Below are 25,983 nucleotides of genomic sequence, written 5' to 3'. Positions count from 1 at the left end.
ACAAATGCTAACATTTTGATATATTTAATTTTTTTTAAATGCCCTTCATTTTTTTAATTCCAGGAACTATTTTTTACTGACTGCTATTTTATCATAAATTGGACCTTTATAAAAAGTATTATATGGCTTAATCATCTCAGTTGTGCAAATGAGAGCAAAGCTCGTTTTAAAAAGCATTTTCAGTTTATTTTTTACAGTTCACACTGTTCTTAGTAGACCCTAACTACTCTTCTTTTTAAATATAAAAGAGAAAAATCAGAAAATTGAAAAGTAATATACATATTCAACCAGTCCCATCTTCTTTTTATACAGATAAACTGAGACACACACACTGGTTAAATGACTCGCTCAAAGGTGCATGGCTTGTAAATGGGAGACGTAACTTTTAACTGAGTGTACTCTCTCCCTTCAGTTTTTAGCCTTTTTCTATTTTTTTGGGATCATAGTAAAATTTCTTAACTTATGTAATTTGAGAAAGCATTGGAAAATTTAATCACAGGCTTTATGGTTTTCTTATAAGTTTAATTTAATTAAATAAAAATTAGATTGCCTTTAAAAGTACCATTAAGGTTTAAAATATTCAAATTATGAATTTTGTTTATATATTGACCTTTAAAGCTTTTAAATAGTGATATATGCATGTGTGTTCACTTTGAGTAAATTAAGAATATATTAATGCAGTAGGCTAAGAGCATTAATAATGAAATGACAATGAACTTGAAAATATTATTGATTTCTGAGTTGTTAAACTCTAAAGTCAACACATAGAGCAGTGAAAATATTGACAAAGTCTCCTAAGAAAGAGAGAGTAAATTCTGGACCAATATATGATATGACTGGAGGAATGTATAAAGGAAGATTACTTCAATAAGAAGGGGATTTGGTAACCAGTGGAAGTTTTGAAAAATAATAGCAAAGTTATATTTGGTAGGATCTACCTACTCATTGTCCAGAAAAAAAACATTTGGTTTGGTATAAGGGATCCACTTGACCAGGCTATTATTGTGGAGATAATAAATACAATATAGTAAATACAATATAATATTATCTTATGCACTAACTTCCCTTGTTCTGTGTTCATATTTACTAAGCAATCAAGTAGGTATATTTATAGTTTGGTTTCCATGTAGCTTCTCTGAAGGGAGTGAATTCTCTAAATGGAGGGCCCAGTCTATAGCAGTTGCACTTTTCTATGAAAATTTGTGAATTGCATTTTTTTAATACACTTGGCAATTTGAATTTGTTTACTAAATTCATCAAAAAATTAACTGTTATCCTTTTACCCCTAAAGCTGAGTTGATGCACAATACTACAAAAGCCTAAAACATCAAAACATTTGAGTCAGTGGTATAATTTAGTTTATTCTCAAAGGCCCATACATTTTTATTATTTGTACCATTTGTCAACCAAGTATTTTTGGTCTCATAAATAAAGAAAAGGGGACTGGCCTCACCCCAAAATAAATAAATAAAAATAAATCTAAATCCTTCCTTGAGCTGGTAATGTAAGAAAAAGCCAAAATTTAATAAAAATTTTGTACTGTTTCCTTAAAGTGATTTGGCTCTTCAGGTTCTAGATGACAAGGAAGAGCCTGAAAGTGAAAACAAAGGTGTTTTAAACAATCTTATTAAATAATAATTGCAGTTGATTGATGGATTACTATGTTCCAGGCATGGTGGGTTATCCATGGTATCCAATTTAATCCTTGTTAAAGGAAAGGAGTCTCCTGTTCATGGACCCTTTCAGTGGGCCCATGAGGTCCAAACTAACGACACTAATGTTACTTGCTTTTTTTAATTCTCATTTTGTTATGGGTTCACTGTGGAGTTTTCCAAAGGCTGAGTGATACATGATTCCAATTGATTGAATGAGAAGCAGATCTGAGAATACAATTGTCTTATATTAAACCAACATTGAAGAGATTTGCACAAGTGTAAAACAATGCCACACTTATCACTATTTTGTTTTTTGTTTTGGAAATTATAATTGAAAAAAAAAGCTATTTATTTTAATTTGTAATGTTTCCCCCAACATTTTATTATGAAAAATTTCAAATATATATTAATATAAAAATGGAAAGACTATTAGAGAAGACATCCAATACCCATGCCCTAGATTCTGCAGTGAACATTTTACTCTGTTTTATCCTTGATCTCTCTGTCTATTCATTCCTTTATTCATTCATCAGTACATCCTAATGTTTTGATGCCAGGCGCCTAATTTGAACTGTTAGCCGCTGTCTCTCAGGGAGAGTATATGATAATGTGTCTCCTTCGGGCCTGAATATAGCATGAAGAGACAAGAAACTGGAAGAATGTATTTGTAATAGATTTTTAAATTATAATTTTAAATGAATAAATAAATACTTCTTTAAATCATCAGTTTTAATTTTTATGTGGTCAAAGCCAATAGATATAAAATGCATAAAGAAAAGATCTGTGGGGTCCTCAATAATTTTTAAGAGTTAAAAGAGTCTTAGAGCAAAATGTTTGCGAACAACTGCTTTAGAACAGTTCCATAAAGGTGACACTAATGCATCTAACGCCAAAAGGGCAGGAGACACAGATATGTTTAGTATGACATGGAAACTAAAATGTAGTTCAAATTTATAGATCCGTGTGATAATGAAACACTGCATTATTGCTTAGCGCACACTAGAGCATAACTTTATAATGTATTTATAAGTCTGTGTTTTAGAAATAGGTGCTAGTTTAAGTTTAGCTTGGACTCTAAGGATAAGTCACTGTTACTACATAGTGTGTTTACATTTTAGAAAGACCTGAATAGTTGTATAAAAATAAACGTTAGAAAGCAAAGATTATAACTTCTTATCTAAACATGAATGAAATGAGAATTTTCTCTCCACAGTTATAATGAAAGAATCAAAGAATCCAACGTATATCAAAATAGTACACCTGGGCTATGGAAATTAGATTTGGAGGACAAGTAGCCACACTTGTAGGAGTAACTTTAAAATTGCTTTCGTCATATGCTGGTTACTTTTCTATCAGAGTGATCTTGTATTATGTAAATTGGACCTTGGGATGTAAATATAGTAGTGATTTTACTTGTTGATATATCATATGCCAATACACTAGATTTACAGGTTTATAGAGCCATAGTTTAACTTATGTTTAAGAATTAAAGAAAAAATTAAGACTTTATGTTCCTATTCCCTACAAAACTATTAGATAATATTTTAGTATATTATATTGATATATTTAAATATCTTATTAAAATTATTTAAACAAATACAGAAGTTATGTTTAGAATTCTGAAATAAATGAAAAAATACACATGCTTTTTGGTAATCAAAAACAATTTTTTTTTTTGGAATAGCTCATCTTTGTGGAGAAGGATGGAATCATATTGGGGATGCTTGTCTTAGAATCAATTCCAGTAGAGAAAGCTATGACAATGCAAAACTTTATTGCTATAATCTTAGTGGAAATCTTGCTTCATTAACAACCTCAAAAGAAGTAGAATTTGTTCTGGATGAAATACAGAAGTATACGCAACAGGTAACAACTATACTTATTTATATTATAGAAATATGCTGATAATCCTATAGTTATTGGTAATAATTTTGTTTTTTAATGCATTGTTTTACTAAAACTTGGAAGTAAAAGTAGAACTCATTTACAGAGTGAACTGGCAGAGGACTCATTCTGTATGTATATTTAGTAATAAGGTTTTCTAAATTACTCATCTCATATTTTGCACTATCTTTACCAGGAACTCTTTAGTTCTGTACAAACTATCTTTGCGTTTGTGTAGCAAAGATATCTTTGCGTTATCTTACCAGGAACTCATCTAATATGAATGAATGTACTTAAAAAACATGGCATTAATTTAAGAATTCATTTTGAAGTGTAATTACTTTGTAACTTGAAAAATCCCTCTTAATGAAAATACTAGACCAACACATTGGCTATATTTGTATAGATGTATATTTTGTAAGTGTGTGTGTGTGTGTGTGTGTGTGTGTGTGTGTATTGTGAATTAAGTTTTTGAATTATGCTATTTTTCTAGGTATAGGTTTGCTGGAAATAATATACTAATGGTTAGTAGGTCTAAAACCAATTTTTAAAGTATATGGAAGATATTGAAGTATACAGCACTAGGAAACAGTTTCAATTTTCTAGAGAGCTGTTTTATGGAAAATATTTCCATAGAAAATGGAATATTTCATTGAAAATGGTATCAAAATATCATTTTGTAAGAAATTTCCAAGAGGAATTTACACTTTTCTATTGTTGGGATGTTATATATAGTCAACTTTTAAGAATGCATTAAAGAAGAGATTTGTAAATAATTTACTAAATCTAGTTTTGAAATACCTTATTTAGTCCATTTACTTACTTGAAATGCCTTGAGGGCATTTTTTTAAAATTGAGGTCTAATTGACATATTAGTTTAAGATGTACAACATAATGATTTGGTACTTTGCGTATATATTGTGAAATGGTCACCACAATAAGTCTGGTTAACATTCATCACTAAACGTAGTTAAAAAAAAAAACCCACATTTTTTCTTGGGATGATGAGTTTTAAGATCTACTCTCTTAGCAACTTACAAATATACAATACGGAATTATTAACATCACCGTGCTATATATTATGTCTCCGTGACTTATTTATTTTATAACAGGATGTTTGTACCTTTTGATCCCCTTCACCCATTTTGCCCACCCTCCATCCCCTGCCACGGGTAACCACCAGTCTGCTTTTCTCTGTGTCTATGAACTTGTCTTTTTTTCTTTTTTTAAGATTCCACATGTAAGTGAGATAACATTTATCTTTCTCTATCTGACATATTTCACTTTGAAATAATTTACTAAATCTAGTTAGTTTGAGAGCTACCAGCCTAATGGCTGAAACATAAGATGTATGTGGTATCATGCAGGAGAGACCTTTTGATATTTTAATAGTTTAGAGCAATGTGGCAAGATATACTTGTAAAGTTTTACTTTTAGTCACATTGAGCCCAAGTATCAGGCTCCACAACATAAGATCTGCTTATTTTCTTGTGATACCGGGAGCTTCATTTCCTTAATTATAAAATTTCGAGACAATTTCCAATGAACATTTGAAAATTAGTTCTACTAAATATGTATCACTTATAAAGAGCTTATAATTGGTAAATCCACATTCTTTCAGCCCTAATAATATTTGGCATTAGGGCTTTATTGCTTCTTTCCTTGTTTATAAAATATTATTTTTCTTTCTTACACTACAGCCTTGAAGTGTACTATTTTAGAAGTTGCGTATTTCAGGATTATGTTTATCAGTTGCTTGTGTTTTTTGCATATTATTATAAGTAATAAAGATTGAACAAACAATTATTTTGGATGTGTGATGTACTTAGATTCGATAATTTGTGGACATGCTCTGCAAATGAAGAATATTTTGTTTTATTAGAAAGCTGAGCGTTAGCAAAATTTCAAAGGTGGAAAGTTCTGCAAGGTGACAGTCCATTGAGCATATCTTTATATAAAATGAATTATATATCCTGAGTTATTGCAGTTGTGTAAGCTTAAGCTAGCCCTTCCTTGGCTAATAAAGATCAACAAATTCATACACTTTAAAGAGATGTCTTGGGTCAAATGATCATTTACTTATCAGAAATGGCTAATGAAATGTTGCAGTGATTTATGGTGTGCTGTTGTAAATTTTCATAATATAGTAATTTATCTTTCATTTTAAACTGCCTGTCCAGTTCATTTACTGGGTAATAGTTACTTTAAATGTTTTATCAACTGCTTCATTTTTCTGTTCTTTTCTTCTTCCTTGAAGATTCTTGTCATGATGAGTTAGTTAGGGAGTAATATTTCATTTTAAATGAATTGTCTTTACTATAGATAGTTCGGAAATATAGGCAGAGTTGCTGTAATGTGAAGCACAGTCATTAATCTGAAATATCTATGTTGGATTGACTCCTGCTGTTATTATCAAGAACTGTAAAAATGTTATAGGTTTTTTGTTATATGAATAATGTATGAAATATATGATGATCACAAGGCATAGCAGCATGTGTATTTTTATAATTAGAAACATTGTTTATTAAGTACTAGCTCTAGCTCAGGAATTGGATAGTGGAAAATAACTACTCTGTTCTAATGAACTTTGTTTACCAAAATTTATTGACTACCTACTATGTGTATAATACTCCACTAGGTTATATGACATCCATTACCATAATGGACTGTCAGGGTAGAGAAAAATATGTCTCTCCATCTGATATTTTAATTTTATTTAAGAAATATTTGCCAAGTGTTAACTAGGACCATTTGCATAACATATTTATAATTAATGCTGAATCTATATCTCCTGTTTCTATATTGTTAAAGACTCAGATGGAGAGACCTCCTTTTCTCTACCCTGACAGTCCATAATGTTAAAAAAAGGATGATGTGGAGTTTTGAAACCACTTCCCATTGTAATATAATATTATTAGCTTAGTAACTTAGAAAATAAATGTGTTAACACGTATATTAAGGTAGAAGTGCTTAGGAATGATGGTAGGAAGATAACAGAATGGGAGATTTCACTGCTTGTCCCTTCGCAGAAACATTGATTTGAACAACCATCTATGTACAAAAATAACTTTACAAGAGTAAGAAATCCAGGTGACAGATTACAGCTCTTGTAAAGAGCACAGAAATACGAAAAGCTTCATTGAAGAGGGTAGCAAGGACACTTTGATATTACCCACATCACCCTTTCCCTAGGGCTGTGCAGGGCAGTGAAGCATGTGAGAAATGCCCTTAGCAAAGGGGAAGGAGAGTGAAGTGAGCAAATGACTTTGTCATGGACCCCAGCTTTTGGCCTGTCCTAGGGAACCCTCGTGCTTGGCTGGACCCCATGGACCCAGGTACCAGGCATGCTCCAGTGCTGGACTAGCCCCCATGGACTCAGCTCAAGTTTGGCATCCATGGACCTAACCTTCAGGATGACCCCTGCAGCCCTAGGCTCCAGGCCTTCCCCATGAGACCCCAGCATGTGGACCCAAGACCAGGTCCACCCTAGTGGACTCAGGCTTCTATGGACCCAACTTCAGGCCTGCCCCTGTAATCCCAGGTACCAAGCCCACATTCATGGGCTCAGGACCAGGTCCGCTCTCATGAATCTAGGTACCAGGCCTGTGCCAGTGGACACTGTAATTTGGCTAGCCCCTACAGACTCTGGCCAAGGATCACACCTGTGGACTCGTTTCCCAGGCTGGTCCCTAAGGATTCAGGCTCAAGACCCACCTATGTGGACCAAGCCCCTAGACCTACCCTAATGGACCCTTGTGCCAGGCTGGCTACCACAGACCCAGGATTAGGTTTGTACCCACAGATTCAGGTTCCAGGCTTGCCCCTCTGGACCCAAGTATCAGGCAAGCCCTTCTGGACCCAGGTGAAGGGCCTGGTCATTCCCTGATGGGGGCACCAGGCCAGTCCACCCAAGGACTCCAGCAGTAAGCCCACTGTGGACCCCATCACATAGCCCACCAGAATCTCTGGGTGGGCTGACACTGAAGAACTTTCCCTATTGAAACCAGTCTGTAAAGAATGGAAGAGGTGATTACTTCTTCAAATGTGCAGACACCAACACAAGGCCATTGGAATCATAAAAATTCAGGGTGGACTGGCCCGGTGGCTCAGGTGGTTAACTTGTGGTGCTCCTAACATCGAGGTCGCAGGTTCGGTTCCCACATGGGCCAGTGAGCTGTGCCCTCTATGGCTAAGATTGTGAACAACGGCTCTCCCTGGAGTTGGGCTCCCTGGAGGTTGGTGTGAGCTGTCGTGGGCTGCTGTGTGCTGCCATTAGCGGCTGGGGACCAGCCTGACCGGCCGGCAGTCAGGGAGAACTGCTGTGAGCCGCTGACTGACAGACAACCAGCGACTAACTGCCTCAACCAGGGGAGCGCAAAGCTCATAGTACCAGCATGGGCCAGGCAGCTGTGTCCTACACAACTAGACTGAAAAACAATGGCTTGAAGTGGAGTAGGGGGAGGAGTAGAAGAGGGGGAGGAAAAGCATCAGTGAAACATGATACTACCAAAGAATAAAATAAAGCACCAGTAAGCAACCTTAAAGAAATGGAGATCTACAAACCGCCTGTCAAAAGAATTCAAAATAATCATCCAAAAGAAGCTCAGTGACATATAAGAGAACACAGATAGGCAATTAAATGATACTAAGACAAGAATACATGAACAAAATGTGAAGTTCAACATAGACATAGAAACCATAAAAAAGAACCAGACAGAAATTATGAAGCTGAATACACAATGACCCAACTATACAATTCCGTAAAGAGCTTCAACAACAGACTCTATCATGCAGAGGAAAGAACCGATGAGCTCAGAGGAAAAATGGTGAATAAAAGCTCATGGGACTTATGCTAGACCATATGTGAATAATATGTGCATTATGGGAGTCCCAAAAGGCACAAAATAGAGAAGAGACAGAAAGTTATTTAAAGAAATAATAACAGAAAACTCCCCAAATATGGAAATGGACATGAACCTTCAGATCCATGAATTCCGAAGAACCTCAAATAGTTTAACATAAAAATTTCTTCACCAAGACACATTATAAGAGGCCAGAAATAAATCCATGAACTACGATCAATTGATGTTCAACAAAGGTGCCCAGAACACACAATGGGGAAATGACAGTCTTTTCAATAAATGATGTTAGATATCCTCATGCAGAAGAATGAAAGTGGATCCTTATCTCACACCATATATAAAAATCAAACCAAAATGAATTAAAGACTTAAATGTAAGACCTGAAACTGGAAAACTATGAGAAGAAAACATGGGGGAAAATCTTGACATTGGGCAGGGCAATGATTTTTTGGATATGACCCCAAAGCACAGGCAACAAAGGCAAAAGTAGACAAATGAGAAACAATCAAGAGAGTGAAGAGACAGCCAATGGAATGTGAGAAAATGTTTGTAAACCATACGTCAGATAAGGAGTTAATGTTGAAACTATATAAGGAGCTCCACTCAGTAGAAAAGAATACAACACAGTTAAGAAAAGACCAAAGGAAATGAATAGACATTTTTCCAAAGAAGACATACAAATGACCAATACTTAAATGATCAAAAGCTCAACATCACTAATCATCATGGAATTGCAAATCAAAACCACAATGAGGTATTACCTCACACCTGTTAGAATGGCTATTATCAAAAAGACAAGAGATACGTTTTGGCAAAAATGTGGAGATAAGGGAACTCTTGTGCACTCTTGGTGGGAATATAAATTGGTATAATTAATTTGGAAAACATTATGGAGGTCTCTCAAAAAATTAAAAATAGAATCATCAGTAATCCCAGGTCTTGGTATATATCCAAAGGAAATTAAATCAATATCTGGAAGAGATATCTATTCCCACGGTCATTGTAGCATTATTCACAATAGCCAAGATATGGTAATAATCTAAGTGAATGGATAAAGAAAATCTGAGGGCTATAATGGGATATTATTCAGCCTTAAAAGAGCAGGAAATCCTGCCATTTGCAACAATATGGGTGAAGGATATTATGCTGCATGAAGTAAGCCAGACACAGAAAGACAAATACTGTATGATCTCACTTATAAGTGGAATCTATAAGAAGTCAAACTCATAAAAGCAGAGATAGTAGAATGGTGGTTGCTAGGGGTTAGGGGATGGGGAAATGTGGACATGTAGAACAAAGGGTACAAAGTTTCAGATATGCAGGACAAATAAGTTTTGGAGATCTAATGTACAGCATAGTCATTACAGTTAACAATACTGTATTGTATACTTGAAATTTGTTAAGAGAGTAGATCTTAAATGTTCTCACCACACAAAAAAAGTATATGAGTTGCTGGGTATATTAATTAGTTTGACTGTGGTAATCATTTTACAATGTATGCTTATACCAAAGCATCACTTTGTACACCTTAAATATGTATAATTTTTGTCAATTATTACTCGAGAAAGCTAGAAAAAAATAAAAAAAATAATATCTCAGAAAAAACATAACTGAAGCAGAAACAAGAGGAAAAAAAGATGGAGGTGTTTCTAATCTAATAGAGTTTTGTAAAGAGAGTAGCTTGGATTAAGAATGTATCATTTTTTTGATTATCATAAAAATAACATTTTAAAATTGAGTAATGATTAAAATAAGATATATGAATACAGAATATATTTTGTTTTCAAGCTAGTTTTTAAATGTTATTGAGAGCCCTAAGAATATTTAGTTTTGTGGCATTTGCCAACTTCTGTTAGTTAAATTTTAGGCGTAAGAGTCAGAGATTTTATTAGCTTTCTTAATCTCTTTAATAATGAAGGTAGGTGCCATTAATTTATCCAAAATTGCTTGAAAATCCTAATGTACTAGTAGAGGTCTGAACTAGGAGAGAGGTAGTTTTTCTTCCTAGTCCTTTTGTGAACCTATTATAAAGTTTTCACTCACCCTCTATATACTGTTTGTTGATTTAGTTTTCTATTTTCTCACGTGCATATAATGCCAATTTATCTTCAGATTCTTACCTCCATAACAGATTAGATTGGTGGTGGTGGTGGTGGTGATGGAGTTGATGGTGGTGGTGGTGATGGTGGTGGTGGTGATGGTGATGGTGGTGGTGGTGATGGTGATGGTGGTGGTGGTGATGGTGGTAGTAGTAGCAGTAGCGGTAGTAGTAGTACTAATAACGATAGTAGCAGCTCCAGCAGTAGTAGTAACAGCAACAGGATGTTAAGTTCTTTAATAATCTTGCTTCATAAGATAGATATTTATATCCCTATTTAATAGAAGAGAAAACTAAGGTTCACAAGGGCTAAATAAGTGACCAAAATCATTTAGCTAAACACAAAGCATATTTATTTATTTATTTATTTGGGTGGGGAAGAGGAACAGGACTTTATTGGGGAACAGTGTGTACTTCCAGGACTTTTTGCAAGTCAAGTCGTTGTCCTTTCGATCTTAGTTGTGGAGGGTACAGCTCAGCTCTAGGTCCAGTTGCCATTGTTACTTGCAGGGAGTGCCGCCCACCATCTCTTGCGGGAGTGGAACTGACAACCCTGTGGTTGAGAGCCTGCGCTCCAACCAACGGAGCCACCTGGCCACCCAGGAGCTGAGTGGCGGCTCATTGACTTCACTCTAGCTGCGGAGGGTGCAGCTCTCTGGCCCATGTGGGAGTCAGACCAGCAGCCCTGTTTCCCAGAGCTCGCGCTCTAACCAACTGAACCACCCGTCCGCCCAGCATATTTAAACATAGTGTTCTATTCTGCATTGTTATCCAAAATGTGCTGTACTTGTTCATTATCTAGGTAGTAGTAGTCATTAGAAAGGCCGTTCTGTATATTTTCCAATGTAATTTTTAATGATAATGAACTATTCGCTGAGGAATATGATGAGTATTTTTACATCTAACTTTAATGCCCCCTTTATTGCTGTTTACAGAAAGTATCACCTTGGGTAGGCTTGCGCAAGATCAATATATCCTACTGGGGATGGGAAGACATGTCTCCATTTACAAACACAACACTTCAGTGGCTTCCTGGTGAACCAAATGATTCTGGGTTCTGTGCATATCTAGAAAGGGCTGCAGTGGCAGGCTTAAAAGCTAATCCTTGTACATCTATGGCAGATGGCCTTGTCTGTGAAAAACCTGTTGGTAAGTAGTCCAGTAAACCAGTATTTAAAATCATAATGTTTGCAACCCCTCTTCCCATCACCTCCTCCCTTTGTGTGATGGTCTGTGGGCCTGTGGTAACTTTCGCCATCTTTTTGTGATGCTGATTTTCTTTATCCACATTACCCACTTACTGCTAGTGACCTTCCCATTAACTTGTGAAAATAACAAATATTTATTGTTCTATACAATCTTTAGTTGTTAGTTGAAATAGTGAGATTATGAATATATGGTTGTGGTTAATTCAGTATACTAAGAATCTATTCTTAATTGGTTAATGACTTTTATAATGATAGTCTTTAGAAGGCAACATTTGTCTTTAAGATTAACAACCAATTTAGAATCACTTTAATCTTGCAGATTTACTATTTATTTCAGCAAGTAAAAAGAATCATTTCTATTACATCTTTTGAAATGGATTTTTGTTAAGTGAGAAAGGAATATTGAATTCTTTTCTCTTTTTAAATATTATACTTTGTATTATGGTAAAAATATATAACATAAATTTAACCAATTTAACCACTTTTTTTCTTTCAGTTTTAATAACATGTAATTGACATTTTAAAACATTTTTAAGTGTAAGTTTCATTGTCATTCAGTACATACCATTGTTGTACACCGATTAATACCATCTAGCTCCAGAACGTTTTCCATCTTCCCAAACTGAAACTTCATACCCATTAGATAATTACTCCCCACACCCCAATGCCCTACCCCTGACAACCACCTTCTACTTTCTTTCTCTGTGAGTTTGACTGCTCTAGCTACTTCATGTAAGTCGAATCATAACGTGTATGCCCTTTTTGGTGATTGTTTATTTCCCTTGCATAATGTCTTCAGAGTTCATCCATGTTGTAGCATGTGTCAAAGTTTAATTTCTTTTGAAATCTGAATACTTATCCATTGTATGTCTGTACCACATTCTGTTTTTCTATTCATCCATTGATGAACACTTGGTTTGCTTCCACCTCTTGGCTCTTATGAATTATGTTGCTATGAGTATAGGCGTACAAATACCTGTTCCAGTTCCTGCTTTCATGTTTTGTGTATGCACACACACACACAGAAGTGGAATTGCTATATCATATGGTAATCCTATTTTTAATTTTTTTGAGGACTATCCATACTGTTTGCCATAGAGGCTGTACCATTTTACTTTCCCACCAGCTGTGTGCACGGGTTCCAGTTTTTCTACATCCTTCCAAAAATATTTTAAAATAATAGTCATCCTAATGGGTGTGAAAAATATTACATTTCATATGAAGATTTTTAGTAAATTGTTTTATTTTTATTGTTTGTTTATATCAGAGACATATTCACTGACAGGCCATGTGCTTTGATAAAGTTGTGGAATATTTACAGAGTAGCTAGAAAAGTAAATAATGATAGTGTACAAATTATTTAGCCAATAGAAAAACTGTATCATGTATTACATTTCTATTTATAACTTTTAAATTATATGACTTTATGTACATTGTAAAGGATTAAAAATTTCCAAGCAATTATAAAGTTCAAATTCGATAATAAATTTAAGAAGTACTGACATATCATCATCATTATCATTTACCTTATTGTGTATTTTTTGCTGTAATATTTATCCCACACTTGGCTAAATTGCAACATATCCTAAATAGCGAAACACTCAAACCCATTAACTTGTGTTAAAATGCAGTTGCAAATAAAATAATTTTGTTTGTGGATTTATTCCAGTCAGTCCAAATCAAAACGCAAGGCCATGCAAAAAGCCATGCTCTCTAAGGACGTCGTGTTCCAACTGTACAAGCAACGGCATGGAGTGTATGTGGTGCAGCAGCACGAAACGCTGCGTTGACTCTAATGCGTATATAATTTCTTTTCCATACGGACAGTGTCTGGAATGGCAAACTGCGACCTGCTCCCGTAAGTATCTACCTGGAGTGACTTTTCATTTAACAACCACATGGATCACTTTTCTGGGATGGATTGAGGAATTAAACATTTGAGGAAATTTTAAGAAAATGAGAGAAACTGTTGTCACGGCTCTTTTTAAAACCTCTTAATGCTGTAAGCCCCTGATTTATTTTAGCCCATCATTGTGAATTCCACGAGGTATCTTACCCTGCATATTAACATTTTGCCACATTCGTCCTGCCCCCCACTCTGAGTAGATACTGCAAGCTGCATGACATTTCATGACAGTGTTCACGTCAAGGATCACAGATTGCATTGTGCATCTGTAACCTCTCATAGCCCCCGTGCCTTCTTTTGCTTACATGACTGATATTTTTTTAAGTATCTACACCCGTTGTTTTGTTAGTTTCCCGACTTGGTTGGTCTAATTGTTTCCTCATGATTAATTCCAGTTAAGCATTTTTTTGGCAAGACTGTCACACCATTGGTGGCAAATTGCCTACAAAGGGAGGATGCCCTTTTGGGCATCCCACGGCGAGTCATGTCAGCTGTACAGTGCTGGGCTTGCTGGGGGTTGTGCCTGAGGAAAAGCTCCTGCCCCTCGTAGGTCTCAGGTTTCATAAGAACTGTGGGATGAAGATGCACCTGCCTGAGTCTGTGACACTAGGTCCTGTGTGGTTTGGAGAGAGAGTTTTCTCGCAAAGACAAGTTGCATCAGGGTGCCACTGCCAAGAAAACTGCATCATGTTACTGATAGCACTGGTGGCCTTGTAGGAATTTGAGACCATGTATAGCAGCCCTTACTTGGGAGAATTTAGAAGCTACTGGTGTCAGTTAGCTTCTTGCTAGCGGTGCCATCTGTCCTGGAAGCAGCCACTCGCAGCTTTCCTGGTAGTGTGGGCCACAGCACAGCTTGCTCTGGGTTTTCTCATGAGCCATTGGCTCCCTGGCATTCCTCCCATAGGAGCAGCCACTGGCAACATGACTGTGATGAGGAACAGATACCTCTCCTAAGGAACATGCAGTGTTTGCCATCCACTCTTCCTTCCATTCTTCTGAGCTCTCCTGGTTTTCTTCTGAGAGGGAGAGCTGCTTCCTCTAAGAGCAGCTTCATAGTGCTGAGATCCTTTTGGTGGTGAATCTACCGTTTTGAGGCTTACTCCTGGGATCCAGTGCCTTCAGCCAACACGGTCACCCAGTCAGTTATCAGCCCTTTTTGCTTGGAGGAGTGACCTCATTTAGAGGTAGCCATGTGCTGAAGACAGTGTGGGCCGAGACTCACTGCCTTTTCCAGACCTTGCATCCTGCCCAGGGAGGGTGTCTTTTAGCCCTAGGGACCCCGCCAAACCCATATTGATTTCTTACTGGGCACCAGTGTGGCTTGAGGACTGAGACAAAGCAGTAAGTGTTACAATGCAGGTTAGAACTTCCAGGCTGTTGGCTGTGACATACATTTGTTCCCCCAGACTCTTGGCATCAGGTGAGAGGTGTTCCTGAGATGGGCATGGCTGGATGTGTCTTAGGTTAAGCTCCCTGTGCTATCACTTTTTAGGAACTTTGATAAGGAATGCTGATGTATCTGATCAAGTATGTGACAGTGAGGTAGTTGCAGGTGTAAGATGACCTTGTTGGCACAGAAAACACCTTTTGACTAGGAACCAGCTGCCTGGGAGAGTGAATACCAGTACTGGAGACTTGTGGGGGGTTGAGACAGTGCCCAGGCTCTCCTGCCTCACGTTGTATTGGTCTCGCCACAAACATCAAGGTTCATGAAAGAAGCCAGACACAGAAGGTTACATATTATAAGATTATTTACATAAAGTTCAAAAGTAGTCAAAGCTACATTATATTTTTTAGCAACGAATAGTTAGGTGGTGAAACTACAGAGTAAGGCCAAGTTATTCTTATAAATGTCAGTGGATACTGCTGGGAAATGATCGGGGTGCTGATTAGGGAAAGGGGACGGGAGGCAATGCTCCCCTTCCAGGCTGGGTGCAGGTGTGGAGTCTTTATTTACCATAAATGTTGTATTCCATATGGTAATTTATGTACTTCTCTGTATGTATATTGTATTTTACAATAAAAGAGGCTAAAGGTAGGGAAAAAAGAGCTTGGAAAATCTCCAAGCTTTAATACTCTTAAGAACTTTCTAAAAATTATTTCGACTTAAGTCTAGTTGTCTTCTCTGCTCACAAATCTTTCTTTTACTCCATTCCTTTTTTCTTATTTGTTCATCTTTTGGAGAAGTTTTCAGTAGTTCTTTCTAGATAAATTTGTGGCTGGTAAACTTTTTGAGACTTTCCATGTCTGAGAACGTATTTTTCATGTTCACTTGAATGATACAATGGCTGGAATGTGGAGTTCTAAATAATTCTTTCCTCAGAACTTCTGACATTGGGTGTTGTGGATGAGAATTCGCATGCTAATTTCATTTTCATATCTTTGTGGAACATTTGTGTTTTTTTCTTTACTTTGAGAGTTTAAAAATTTTTTATCTTTATCCTTGGCATTCAAATTTTTGCAGTTTGTTTAAATTCAGTTTTCCCGTAATTGATGTGGATTTTAAAAATTGATTCTCATTGTCTTTCAATCTGAAAAGTGTTTCTTCACCTGTTAAAAATGTTATTTAATGTCTTAGACTATTGGTTTTTTTTCTGTTTAATATTTTCAAAAAGAGTAAAGAGTCAAAAACAGTAAATAGTTATTGGACTTTCTAGATGTATCTCAGTATCTCTTATAGTCACTTGTACTTTTCATCTCTGCTACAATCCAGATATTTTTTCCTTTTTGTGTGGATTTTTTAATTTGGGGCTTTTTTCTCTTTAAAGGGAATTTTGAGCACCTTGTAATTCTGTTATAAAAATTTTAACTGCAGTTTTTGGAAGGTAAATTAAATGTGATTAACTGTTTAAACCCAGGTATGGATGGCATTTTTACCGCTGATGAACTAAATCATGACAACCACTGCTAGAGGGGTTGTCAGGCGTGTGTAGGTCAGTTCTTACTCCGCTTTTGTGTCTCCTGTTTTTGATCTTTTGCTTCTTGATTGTTGTAGCAGCTTTATTTTCTCCGTCTACAATTTGTACCTCGAGTAGTTAGTCTAGTCTGCTGGATTTTTCTTTTCCATAGGTCTTTTCATTCACTCTTATGTCTATTATCACATTTGTCTTTCCCATCGCTATCAATATAGCTCATTTCTGCTGATGATGTCCAATAACAGTTATTTTGTCCCATACCTTTTAAAATTATGTGACTTGTGCATCCTTGTGGGAAAGACGGGCATGTGCTTTTACCTCAGGGAGACCTTGTACCTTCTAGAAGTAGTATTTCCCCGGCAGTGATCCCCTCCTTGTGAAAAACAAACTTCGTCTCTCTTCTGTTTAATTCTTTTTCATGTTTTTAACTAACAAATATTTATTCAGCAGTGAGAAAATGTCAGGTAATAAAGTAGGGACTAGGAATGATGATGATATCATTGCTTAAAATCCAACTGCTAAAAGTGGTTGAGTGTTACTGCTTGAAAGAAGTCAGTTTCTCCACAATGGTTTTTTCATGCTTTTGCCTTTAACTTGATGTCTTTTTAGTATGAATTATATGTAATAGATTTACATCATCATTTTCTACTACACGTGTCTAGTTATTCACTAAATATTTGACAATAGTTAAGTTTTTAAAAACATTCTGATAGTTATAAATAAAGCCGTATTACAAATAAAATGGTCTGGACTTCATGTTGCTTTTTGAAAGTTGTTTTAACGATCATTTGTGGTTTTGTGGTAAATGGAACTTGAAGGAAATTTTTCTTTGCAAATGAGAAACAAATATGGATTTTTCAATATTTTTTACTATTTTCCAGTTATAATATTATGATACTGATGCTTGAAATTCACAAATTGAAGAAAAATATATTTTAAGACAAATTTTGCCTAATGGTTTCTAGGAAAGCTTTGTTAATAACTGGAATTATTAATAATTAATGGATACTCTATTTGTAAAAATGAATTTCAAGGGGATTATTTAAAGCAATAATAAAAGATTAGTTCTTAATTTATAAAAATGCAAATAAAAATGCAATTAAATTGATCTGATCAAAATGGAATAAGAAACATTACAATATACTAGTATATTTCACATAAATATATATTGCTTTCAATATTTTACAGGATTATGTACATGCTCAATTTAAACATTTTTTTTTTGGCAGTTAGGGAAGGTAAACTTTTTTTAATATTAAGCTTTATTTTTTAGAGCAGTGTTAGGTTCACAGCAATATTGAGAGGAAAGTACATATTTCTCAGATATTCTCTGTCCCCACATATACACAACTTCCCCCATTATCAACATCCCCAGATACCAAAGTGGTACCTTGTTACACTTGATAAATCTGCATTGACATATCATCATTGCCCAAAGTCCACAGTTTACATTAAGGTTAACTCTTGGTGTGGAACATTCTGTGGGGTTTGACAAATGTATCATGTGTCCATGATCCATGCCATGTGATGGCAGGTGTACATCGTTATAGTATCTATCATACAGAGTAGTTTCACGGCCCTAAAAATCCTTTGTGTTCTGCCTATTCGTCTCTCACTTTATCCTAATTCCTCGCAAACACTAATATTTTTACTCTCTGTAATTTTGCCTTTTTCAGAATATCATATAGTTGGAATCAAACAGTATATAAGCTTTTCAGATTGGCATCTTTTACTTAATAATAAGCATTTACATTTCCTCTATGTCTTTTCATGACTTGATAGCTTATTTATTTTTAGAGCTGAATAATATTCCATTGTCTGGATGCACCACAGTTTATTTATTCACCTACTAAAGGACATCTTGGTTGCTCCCAAGTTTGGGCAATTATGAATAAAGCTGCTATAAACATCCATGTGCAGGTTTTTGTGTGGACATACATTTTTGGTTTATTTGGGTATCAAGGAATGCGATTGTCAGATGATATGGTAAAGTATGCTTAGTTTTATAAGAAACCACCAAACTGTCTTTCAAAGTTGCTATATTTTGCATTTTCACAGCAAGGAATGAGAGTTCCTGTTGCTTCAAATACCAAGTACCAGCATTTGGTGTTGTCAGTGTTTTGGATTTTGGCCATTCTAATAGGTGTATAGTGGTATCTTGTTGTTTTAGTTTGCAATTCCCTAATGACATATGATGTGGAGCTACTTTTCATCCTTGCCATATGTATATCTTTGTTTTTTTGGTGAGATATCTGCTCAGGTCTTTTGTCAATTTTTTAAATTGGGTCGTGTGTTTTCTTACATTGAGTTTTAAGAGTTCTTCATATATTTTGGTTAACAGTCTTTTATCACATGTGTCTCTTCCAAATATTTATTTCCAGTCTATGTCTTCTCTTTTCATTCTCTTGACAGTGTATTTTGCGGAGCAGAATATTTAAATTTAAATTATAACAAAGTTCAGTTTATCAGTTCTTTCTTTCATGGATTGTGCCTTTGGCATTGTCACTAGACATTATCACCAAACCAGGGTCATCTGGATTTTCTTACAGGTAGTTTCGCTTACATTGCCCATCTGTTCTTGCCTGCTGTCTGCTTTATCCATCAGAGCCTTTGGCATATTAATCATTGTTGTTTTAAATTCCCGGTCTTGTAATTCCAGTATCCCTGTCATGTCTGGTCTGATGCTAGTTCATTCTCTTCAGTTTGTGTTTTTTGCCTTTGGTATGCCTTATAATTTTTTTCTTGATAGCCAGATATGATTATGGACAAGGAACTGCTGTAAATTGCCCTTGTAATGTAGTGGTACTGTGTGGGCGGAGGGGAAGTAGTTCACAGCTCGGGGAGTAGGTCTCAGTCTTCCGGTGAGCCTGTGCCCCATCCTGTGAACCTCACTAGTGCTTCTCAGCTTAGTTTTCCTCTTAGGTGGGATAGGATGGCTGGAGGCAGCTGGAGGTTATGTATTTCTCTTCCCCCACCCAAGCTAGTGTTGGCTATTTCCCTTTAACCAGGTCAGTTAGGCTCTGATAAAATCCCAGCAATTTAGGCTCCGTTGAATAGTTTCTCCAGACTTTATTAAGAACAGAATGCCGTGGCATATTTACAAATGGTTTCTTTTCTTCTCCCCTCTGCTGGAAGCACAAGGGGCTTTTTCTCTGATGCTCACTGAGGTGAGGACCTGGTAGAGCATCTGGAGGGAAAACTCACAGGGGTGTGGGGTCCTCCTAAGACTGGGTCTCCCTGGAGATTTAAACTCAGAATTCTCCATAGTGAGTTGTCCCAGCAGTTGTTCAATTACAGTTCAGGTTTTCTTTCCCTGGCACTGGTTCCTACTCTGATAAATTATGATTTTCTGTAACCTCTTGTCTGTCTCTCGAATTTTGGGGGCAGTGGTTTGCCCTGGAACCTCACTTCTCTGAGGGATCTTAGAAGAGTTGTTGATTTTCAGTCTGTGTTGCATTTTTCGTTTTGTTTGGTTGGAGTGGTGACTTACAAGCTCCTTATCTGCTGGCTGGAAACTGCAAGTCCTTAGTCATCATTTGATGACATAATAATTTCTTACAGATTGATTTTTCAAATTCTTACACATTTCAAAAACCATATTGAATATTTTACAACTTAAACTTTCAAAAAGCCAAAAATAAATAAATAAAAATAGAATAAATGATTGTTCTAATTACGTGTAGTTCATAAATAGTCTCTATCCTATCCTTGACTGAAGAAAAATAGCACAGCCTATAAAAGCTTTCCTTTTATTGTTTCCTGTAGGAAAAAGGAAAAAACAAAAAACAAAGCAAGAGTCTGTCGGTTTTTGAGTCAGCATTAAATGCTAATGAATGAGTTTTCTACAAGGTTCATTTTAGTCACTTGTGTTCAGTGACTCTTCTTTTTTAAATTTAATATTAAAGAAAAATAGGAGACGGCGCTCATTTTCTACCTTCTGACATTCAGTCTCTGAAATGCTTAGCATGTAAAAACGTCATAATAATGAATCATAGTGTGAATCATAGTGTGAATTCATCATAGGATGAATTCTTGAATCCAGTATCCTACTAGCCCTGCGCAGTCCTCTGCACTGAGTTCCTGATGGTCACTGAGATACTTGTGCCATCTTGTTTGCAATAATCGGAGGGGTATCTTTGTTCCCAGGAGTATTAAAACACTGTGTGGCAAATAAGTTAATACCACCATAATGATGAAATTGAGTCTGCCAGAAATCTACTATTTTTTTCCTCTAGGAAAAAATAATAGATATTATTATTTCTGGTAGATATTATTCATGATATCTTTTCCCTATATCACTACTTCTGTGGATAAATAAGTTCCAAGACAAAGTGTGTGTGTCCTAGCAAAACAATCAGTAACAGTAATTAAAGAAAGCTCAGCCCAATATAGGATGCTCTGATTTTGAATAAAAAATTCAAAACATGACATAGGAACTACTGTAAATATGGTAGCAGACTATAATGTCTTCATCCTTAGCAAAAGCATCACAGTATTGATAGGCTTTGTCGAGGGTCATAGGTTATACAGCAATTAAACAAGAAATGTGGAGTTTCACTGAGTGAGTCTTGGAGTGGTATTCTGTAGTCCTGAAAGTCAGAGAGGGCTGCCACCGCGGGTTCCCTGATGAGGCGGAGTATCTGGTTCTCACATTCCCATTCAGTTTGGCTCTTTGGGTGGGATTGAATTTACTCATCACAGGATAGCCAAATGCTGGCATCTGGGACCCTTGGAAAGAGCATTGTCCATGAGAGGCAGTCCTAATGGGGCTCAGCCATCTCAGGGGATGGATAGGCGTCACTTACACTGGACGTTCGCAGGCAGATGCAGAGTTTGTCCTTGAACGGCCTCTCTGGGCACAACCAGAACACTAACATGGCTCTACGTCACAGACAGTGATGATAAACGTGGGCTGGAGGCCCCTGGGCCAGCTCCCCAAAGGTCCCAATAGTGACAAAGTTCAGGGGTCTTTAAGAGCTGGCTTCATTTTCCTCCATGTCATGGTCTCTGCACCTTTTTAATCTTCAAGTATGTCCATTTATCTCCTCTTTGTCCATGATGTATGTTTTATTTGCTTTAAGTAGTGGCTGTCTCTTATGCATTATTATAAAAATATTTAAATAAACTATAGATGACCTTTTGCAGTCTTTTTTTTAGGATCATATTTATTTTTCTATTAGCTTACAATTCTTTTTGAATATGAAGTCAAATGACATATTTGTTAATGTTTCTGTTACACAGCTCAAAATTGTTCTGGATTGAGAACCTGTGGACAATGTTTGGAACAGCCTGGATGTGGATGGTGCAATGATCCTAGTAATACAGGAAGAGGGCACTGCATTGAGGGATCTTCACGGGGGCCAATGAAGCTTGTTGGAATGCACAGTAATGAGATGGTTCTTGACCCCGGTCTTTGTCCTAAAGAAAAGAACTATGAGTGGTCCTTTATCCAGTGTCCAGGTAAGAAAAATGTGATGAAAGCAATTTCACTTTTTCAAACAATTCAGTTCTTCAATCAAATTGTTTTTCGAACAATTTCAAAACCCAGAATGATTTTTCCTTGCTTCAAATAAAGATTCAGAAGAAAGATAACAATGAAAATGAGACTCGAAATTCAAAGATAAAAAAGTATTCTTCCTTACATCCATCTCTGTTGTATAGATAGTATTCTGTTTGGAATCATTCAATAGGCTAACCAGATGCATAGTGTTACGATTATTAGATTTGGTTTCATGTCACCTGTTAAGAGGAAGAAATATTGGCTTCGTGCCTAGTTTTCACCCCATAGTGTAGTCTTTTATTGTTTATAGTATCATTATATCTTAGAATTGAAAGGCTGCTCCAATGATTGTGTCAAACGTCATGCTAAGTATGGGATTGTGCTCTCTGTCTGTGGTGGAGTGAACTGGCCTCATTTTGAAAGCTGCCATTGGTGTTCACTACCATTCAGTTTTGAAGGTCAGTAGTTTTTAGGTTTCCCTCCCATAGGAATTCTGTTTTTATACAGAATAAAATCAACCTTCTTGAAAATGTAATTTATTCAATATATATTTTGTTGAGTGCCTACCATGTGCCAAGGAGTATTTTAGATGCTAGAGATACAACAATTAACAGATTAGACTAAAATGATTCCATTCGTGGAGCTTGTATTTTAATTGAAATTGTAAAATTAATTACACATACACATACATAAATGAAGTTAGATGGTGATAAGTGTTATTGAAACAATGAGGCAAAGAAGGGAGAATAGGCTTGCAATTTAAAATAGAGTGGTAAGAGAAATTCTCACTGAGAAGTGACAATGAATAAACACCTCATGCAGATGAGGGAGTGAATCCTGGGGACATCTGGGGAAAGAGTATTCTAGAAGCAATAGCAGCCTACACAGGACTGGGTGAGATGGTTTATTTGGAGGTGAACCTAGGAAGCACAATTGAGAATTGAGGTAACAGAGACTTTCAAAGAAGGGAGAAAACCAGTAACATGTGCATTTTACACTGGCTACTATCCTGGGAAATATGGACTCAGACCCACGAGGAACCAGTGAACAACCATGTGGAATGCTCCTCAGAGGGCCTGGGAGGGCGAGGGAGCTACGTACCGACTCTCATCCCTATTGGTTGACTGATGCCTCTGGGGTATATTTCTGAGCTATGCCTGTAAGTCTGATTAATAGCTTTCCCTGGCACCAGCGAAATTTCTGCTGTGGAAAAGTGAAGCGATACGGCAGAACTTGCTTTAGGTGTGGCACTGACAATGTGGTGCATCGAAACCAGATGGGCCTAGGGAATGGGGCGCAATGTGGAACAATACCTGCTACGTAACTTTGAAATTCATGAAAACAAAAAAGGGACAAATTGTCGATTCACACACCGTGCCTGAACCTTTTATGCATTTGCTTCGTGAAACAAGCCAGACCCAAAGGTTTCAGGTTGTATTGTTTCATTTGTAAAGCAATATGGAACAGGCAAAACTATGAGGATGGAAAACAGATCAGTTATTTGCTAGATGTAGTAAAGGTAGGGATTGACTTCAAGGGGGCCTCACAGTGGAATGTTTCTGAGGTGATGAAACGGTTCTTTATGATCCTGTGGTAGTTGGCATATGACTCTGTGGTTGTCAAAACCCATATTGTGTACCTCAAAGAATGAACTTTGCTGAATGCAAATTAAAAAAACAAAAACTCAATCAGGATATCGGGGGATCCCTGGATGGAAAGATTCAGTGTAAACTGTGACAAGTAAATTTAACTGTATTACAAATGCCATAACCTCGTCCCTCTCCCTAGCCCCCACCACCGAAAAAGGAACTGACCTAAGTACGTACTGGAAAATAGTGTTTTGACGGGATACTGTAATGGTAAAGGAAAAGAACTATACCTAAGTACTGTATTCTGGTTAGCAAATTTATTTCTCACACGTAGTACAAGTTAATAATTCTAATAATACTTGGTATGTTTACTGGGTTTGGACAAATAAGTAAATATGGTGTTTACTGTGAGCCAGGTCAGAGAAGGAAGTTAAAAATAAGCAAGGAGTGAAGACTACAGAGAATCTTGTGGTGTTGGGTTAGGGTCTGAGATAAGAGCATGAATTCATGTACATATGTGAATATAGGTATGTGCATAAGTTAGTATATATACATATATCCTACCTCCGTTTGCACAGAGGGCCTAGAAGCCATGATGCCCCAGTAACAATGAGTACATCCAGTGCCCATGTCTTGGTTTCTAAATACTGTTTTCCAATGAAGCGGTCGATTCTAGGGCTAAGGCAGGGAGAATACAAGATGAGCCTGGAGCATTGTTTAGTGCCAGAAAGTGCTATAAAAAAAATAAAAATAAAAAAGAGGAAAGAAAAATATGAGAACATGTCAAAGCGATGCATAGCCAACCTAGAAGAGTTCTCAATACATCACATGTGGGCAAAAAATTTGGGATTGTAACCCAAAGTATAAAATACACATCCATGATTCCATACTGATTTAGTGATTGAATAAATAGCAAATGGGCGAGAACAGACAAATATTCCTTATAGAAAAATTCCAAATAATAAATGTAGAAGGAATGAAGAAAATAAAAAAAAATCACTGTTAGAACCCCACAATAATAATTGGCTGTAAGAATAATCTACTTCAGAATGTTGAAATTAGTGAGTAAAACTTTCAGGTGAAAAAGGATATTTCTGTAGCTTCCAAATATCTCCCTCAAAAATATTTATTAACTACTGTGGTGGTTTTAGCATATATCACAAATTCTTTGACACTCCAAAAATAACACAGAGATCTATTGCCAATAAGCCAAGAAAACAGGTAAAATGAGATAATAATTAATTCAAAAGAAGGCAGGATAAGAGAAAAAGAGGAATACAGAACGGATGGGACAAATATGATAGATTTAATGTCAGTCATTTCAACAATTGTGCTAAATGTGAATGATCTAATCTCCCCAACAAAAAGGCTGACATTTTCATATTAGCTAAAAAAGCAAGACCCAACTATAGGCTGCCTATAAGAAACCCATTTAAAATAAAAAGACACATTTTAAAAGTGGAAGAATGGAAACAGATACACTATGCTAACACAAATCAAGCGAAAGTTGAATTAGCTAATCTAATATTAGATGAATACTTTTCAGAGCAAAAAATATTACCTGGAATAAAAAGGTTCACTTTAAAAAGATAAATGGTTGAATTCATCAAAAAGACTTAACATTCCTAAATATTTTCACCTAATAACAGACTTTCAAAATACATGATTTAGTGGTGTATGACAAAGATCCTCTCTTCATTTCCAGAGATACTATATGAGGTTACCACTTTCTACTTTGATTTGTGTAGCTGGCATTATACCAGTTTGTTTTTCTCTCACTGCTTTATTTTGGAGAATGTAGTATTTTTCTTTCCTTTATTTTTTTTAAAATAAAATTTATTGGGGTGACAATGGTTAGTAAAATTACATAGCTTTCAAGTATGTAATTCTGTAATACATCATCAATATATCACATTGTGTGTTCACCACCCAGAGTCAGTTCTTCTTCCATCACCATATATTTGACCCCGTTTACCCTCATCTACCACCCCCCACCCCTTACCCTCTGGTAACCACTGAACTATTATGTGTGTCTATGAGTTTTTGTTTATTAGTTTTCTATTGTAGCAGAAAAAATCACCACAAATTTAGAGGCTTAAATAATACCCATTTATAGCTCACAGTATGTCACGTGTTGTGGCATGGCCTGGCTGGCTTCTCTGCTTCAGGTCCCAAAGGCTGAAATCCAGGTGTCAGTCAGGCTGAGTTTTTGTTCAGAAGCTCTGGAGAAGAATCTGCTTCCAAGCTCATTCAGATTGCTCGTGGTTTAGTTCCTTGCAGCTGTAGGACTGTGGTGCCTGTTTTCTAGTTGGCTGTTAGCCAGTGACCACTTCAGCTTCTCAAGAAGGCTCACCTTCTCGCCC

General features: G+C 36.3%; 1 protein-coding gene across 1 annotated transcript in view; it reads left to right on the top strand.

Moving 5' to 3' along the window:
* ATRNL1 (attractin like 1) overlaps positions 1 to 25,983 on the top strand; it is a 573,257-nt gene that overhangs the window by 113,978 nt on the left and 433,296 nt on the right. The window contains exons 15-18 of the mRNA XM_033131140.1: positions 3,340 to 3,521; positions 11,435 to 11,648; positions 13,377 to 13,565; positions 21,773 to 21,991. Coding sequence (XP_032987031.1) covers positions 3,340 to 3,521; positions 11,435 to 11,648; positions 13,377 to 13,565; positions 21,773 to 21,991 — 804 coding nt within the window. The remainder of the gene's footprint in view (positions 1 to 3,339; positions 3,522 to 11,434; positions 11,649 to 13,376; positions 13,566 to 21,772; positions 21,992 to 25,983) is intronic.

The sequence above is a fragment of the Rhinolophus ferrumequinum genome, chromosome 16, assembly GCF_004115265.2.
Source record: "Rhinolophus ferrumequinum isolate MPI-CBG mRhiFer1 chromosome 16, mRhiFer1_v1.p, whole genome shotgun sequence".
Classification (NCBI taxonomy): Eukaryota; Metazoa; Chordata; class Mammalia; order Chiroptera; family Rhinolophidae; genus Rhinolophus; species Rhinolophus ferrumequinum.
The sequence above is the reverse complement of the archived record's forward strand: the minus strand, read 5'-3'. Positions and strand labels throughout refer to the sequence as shown.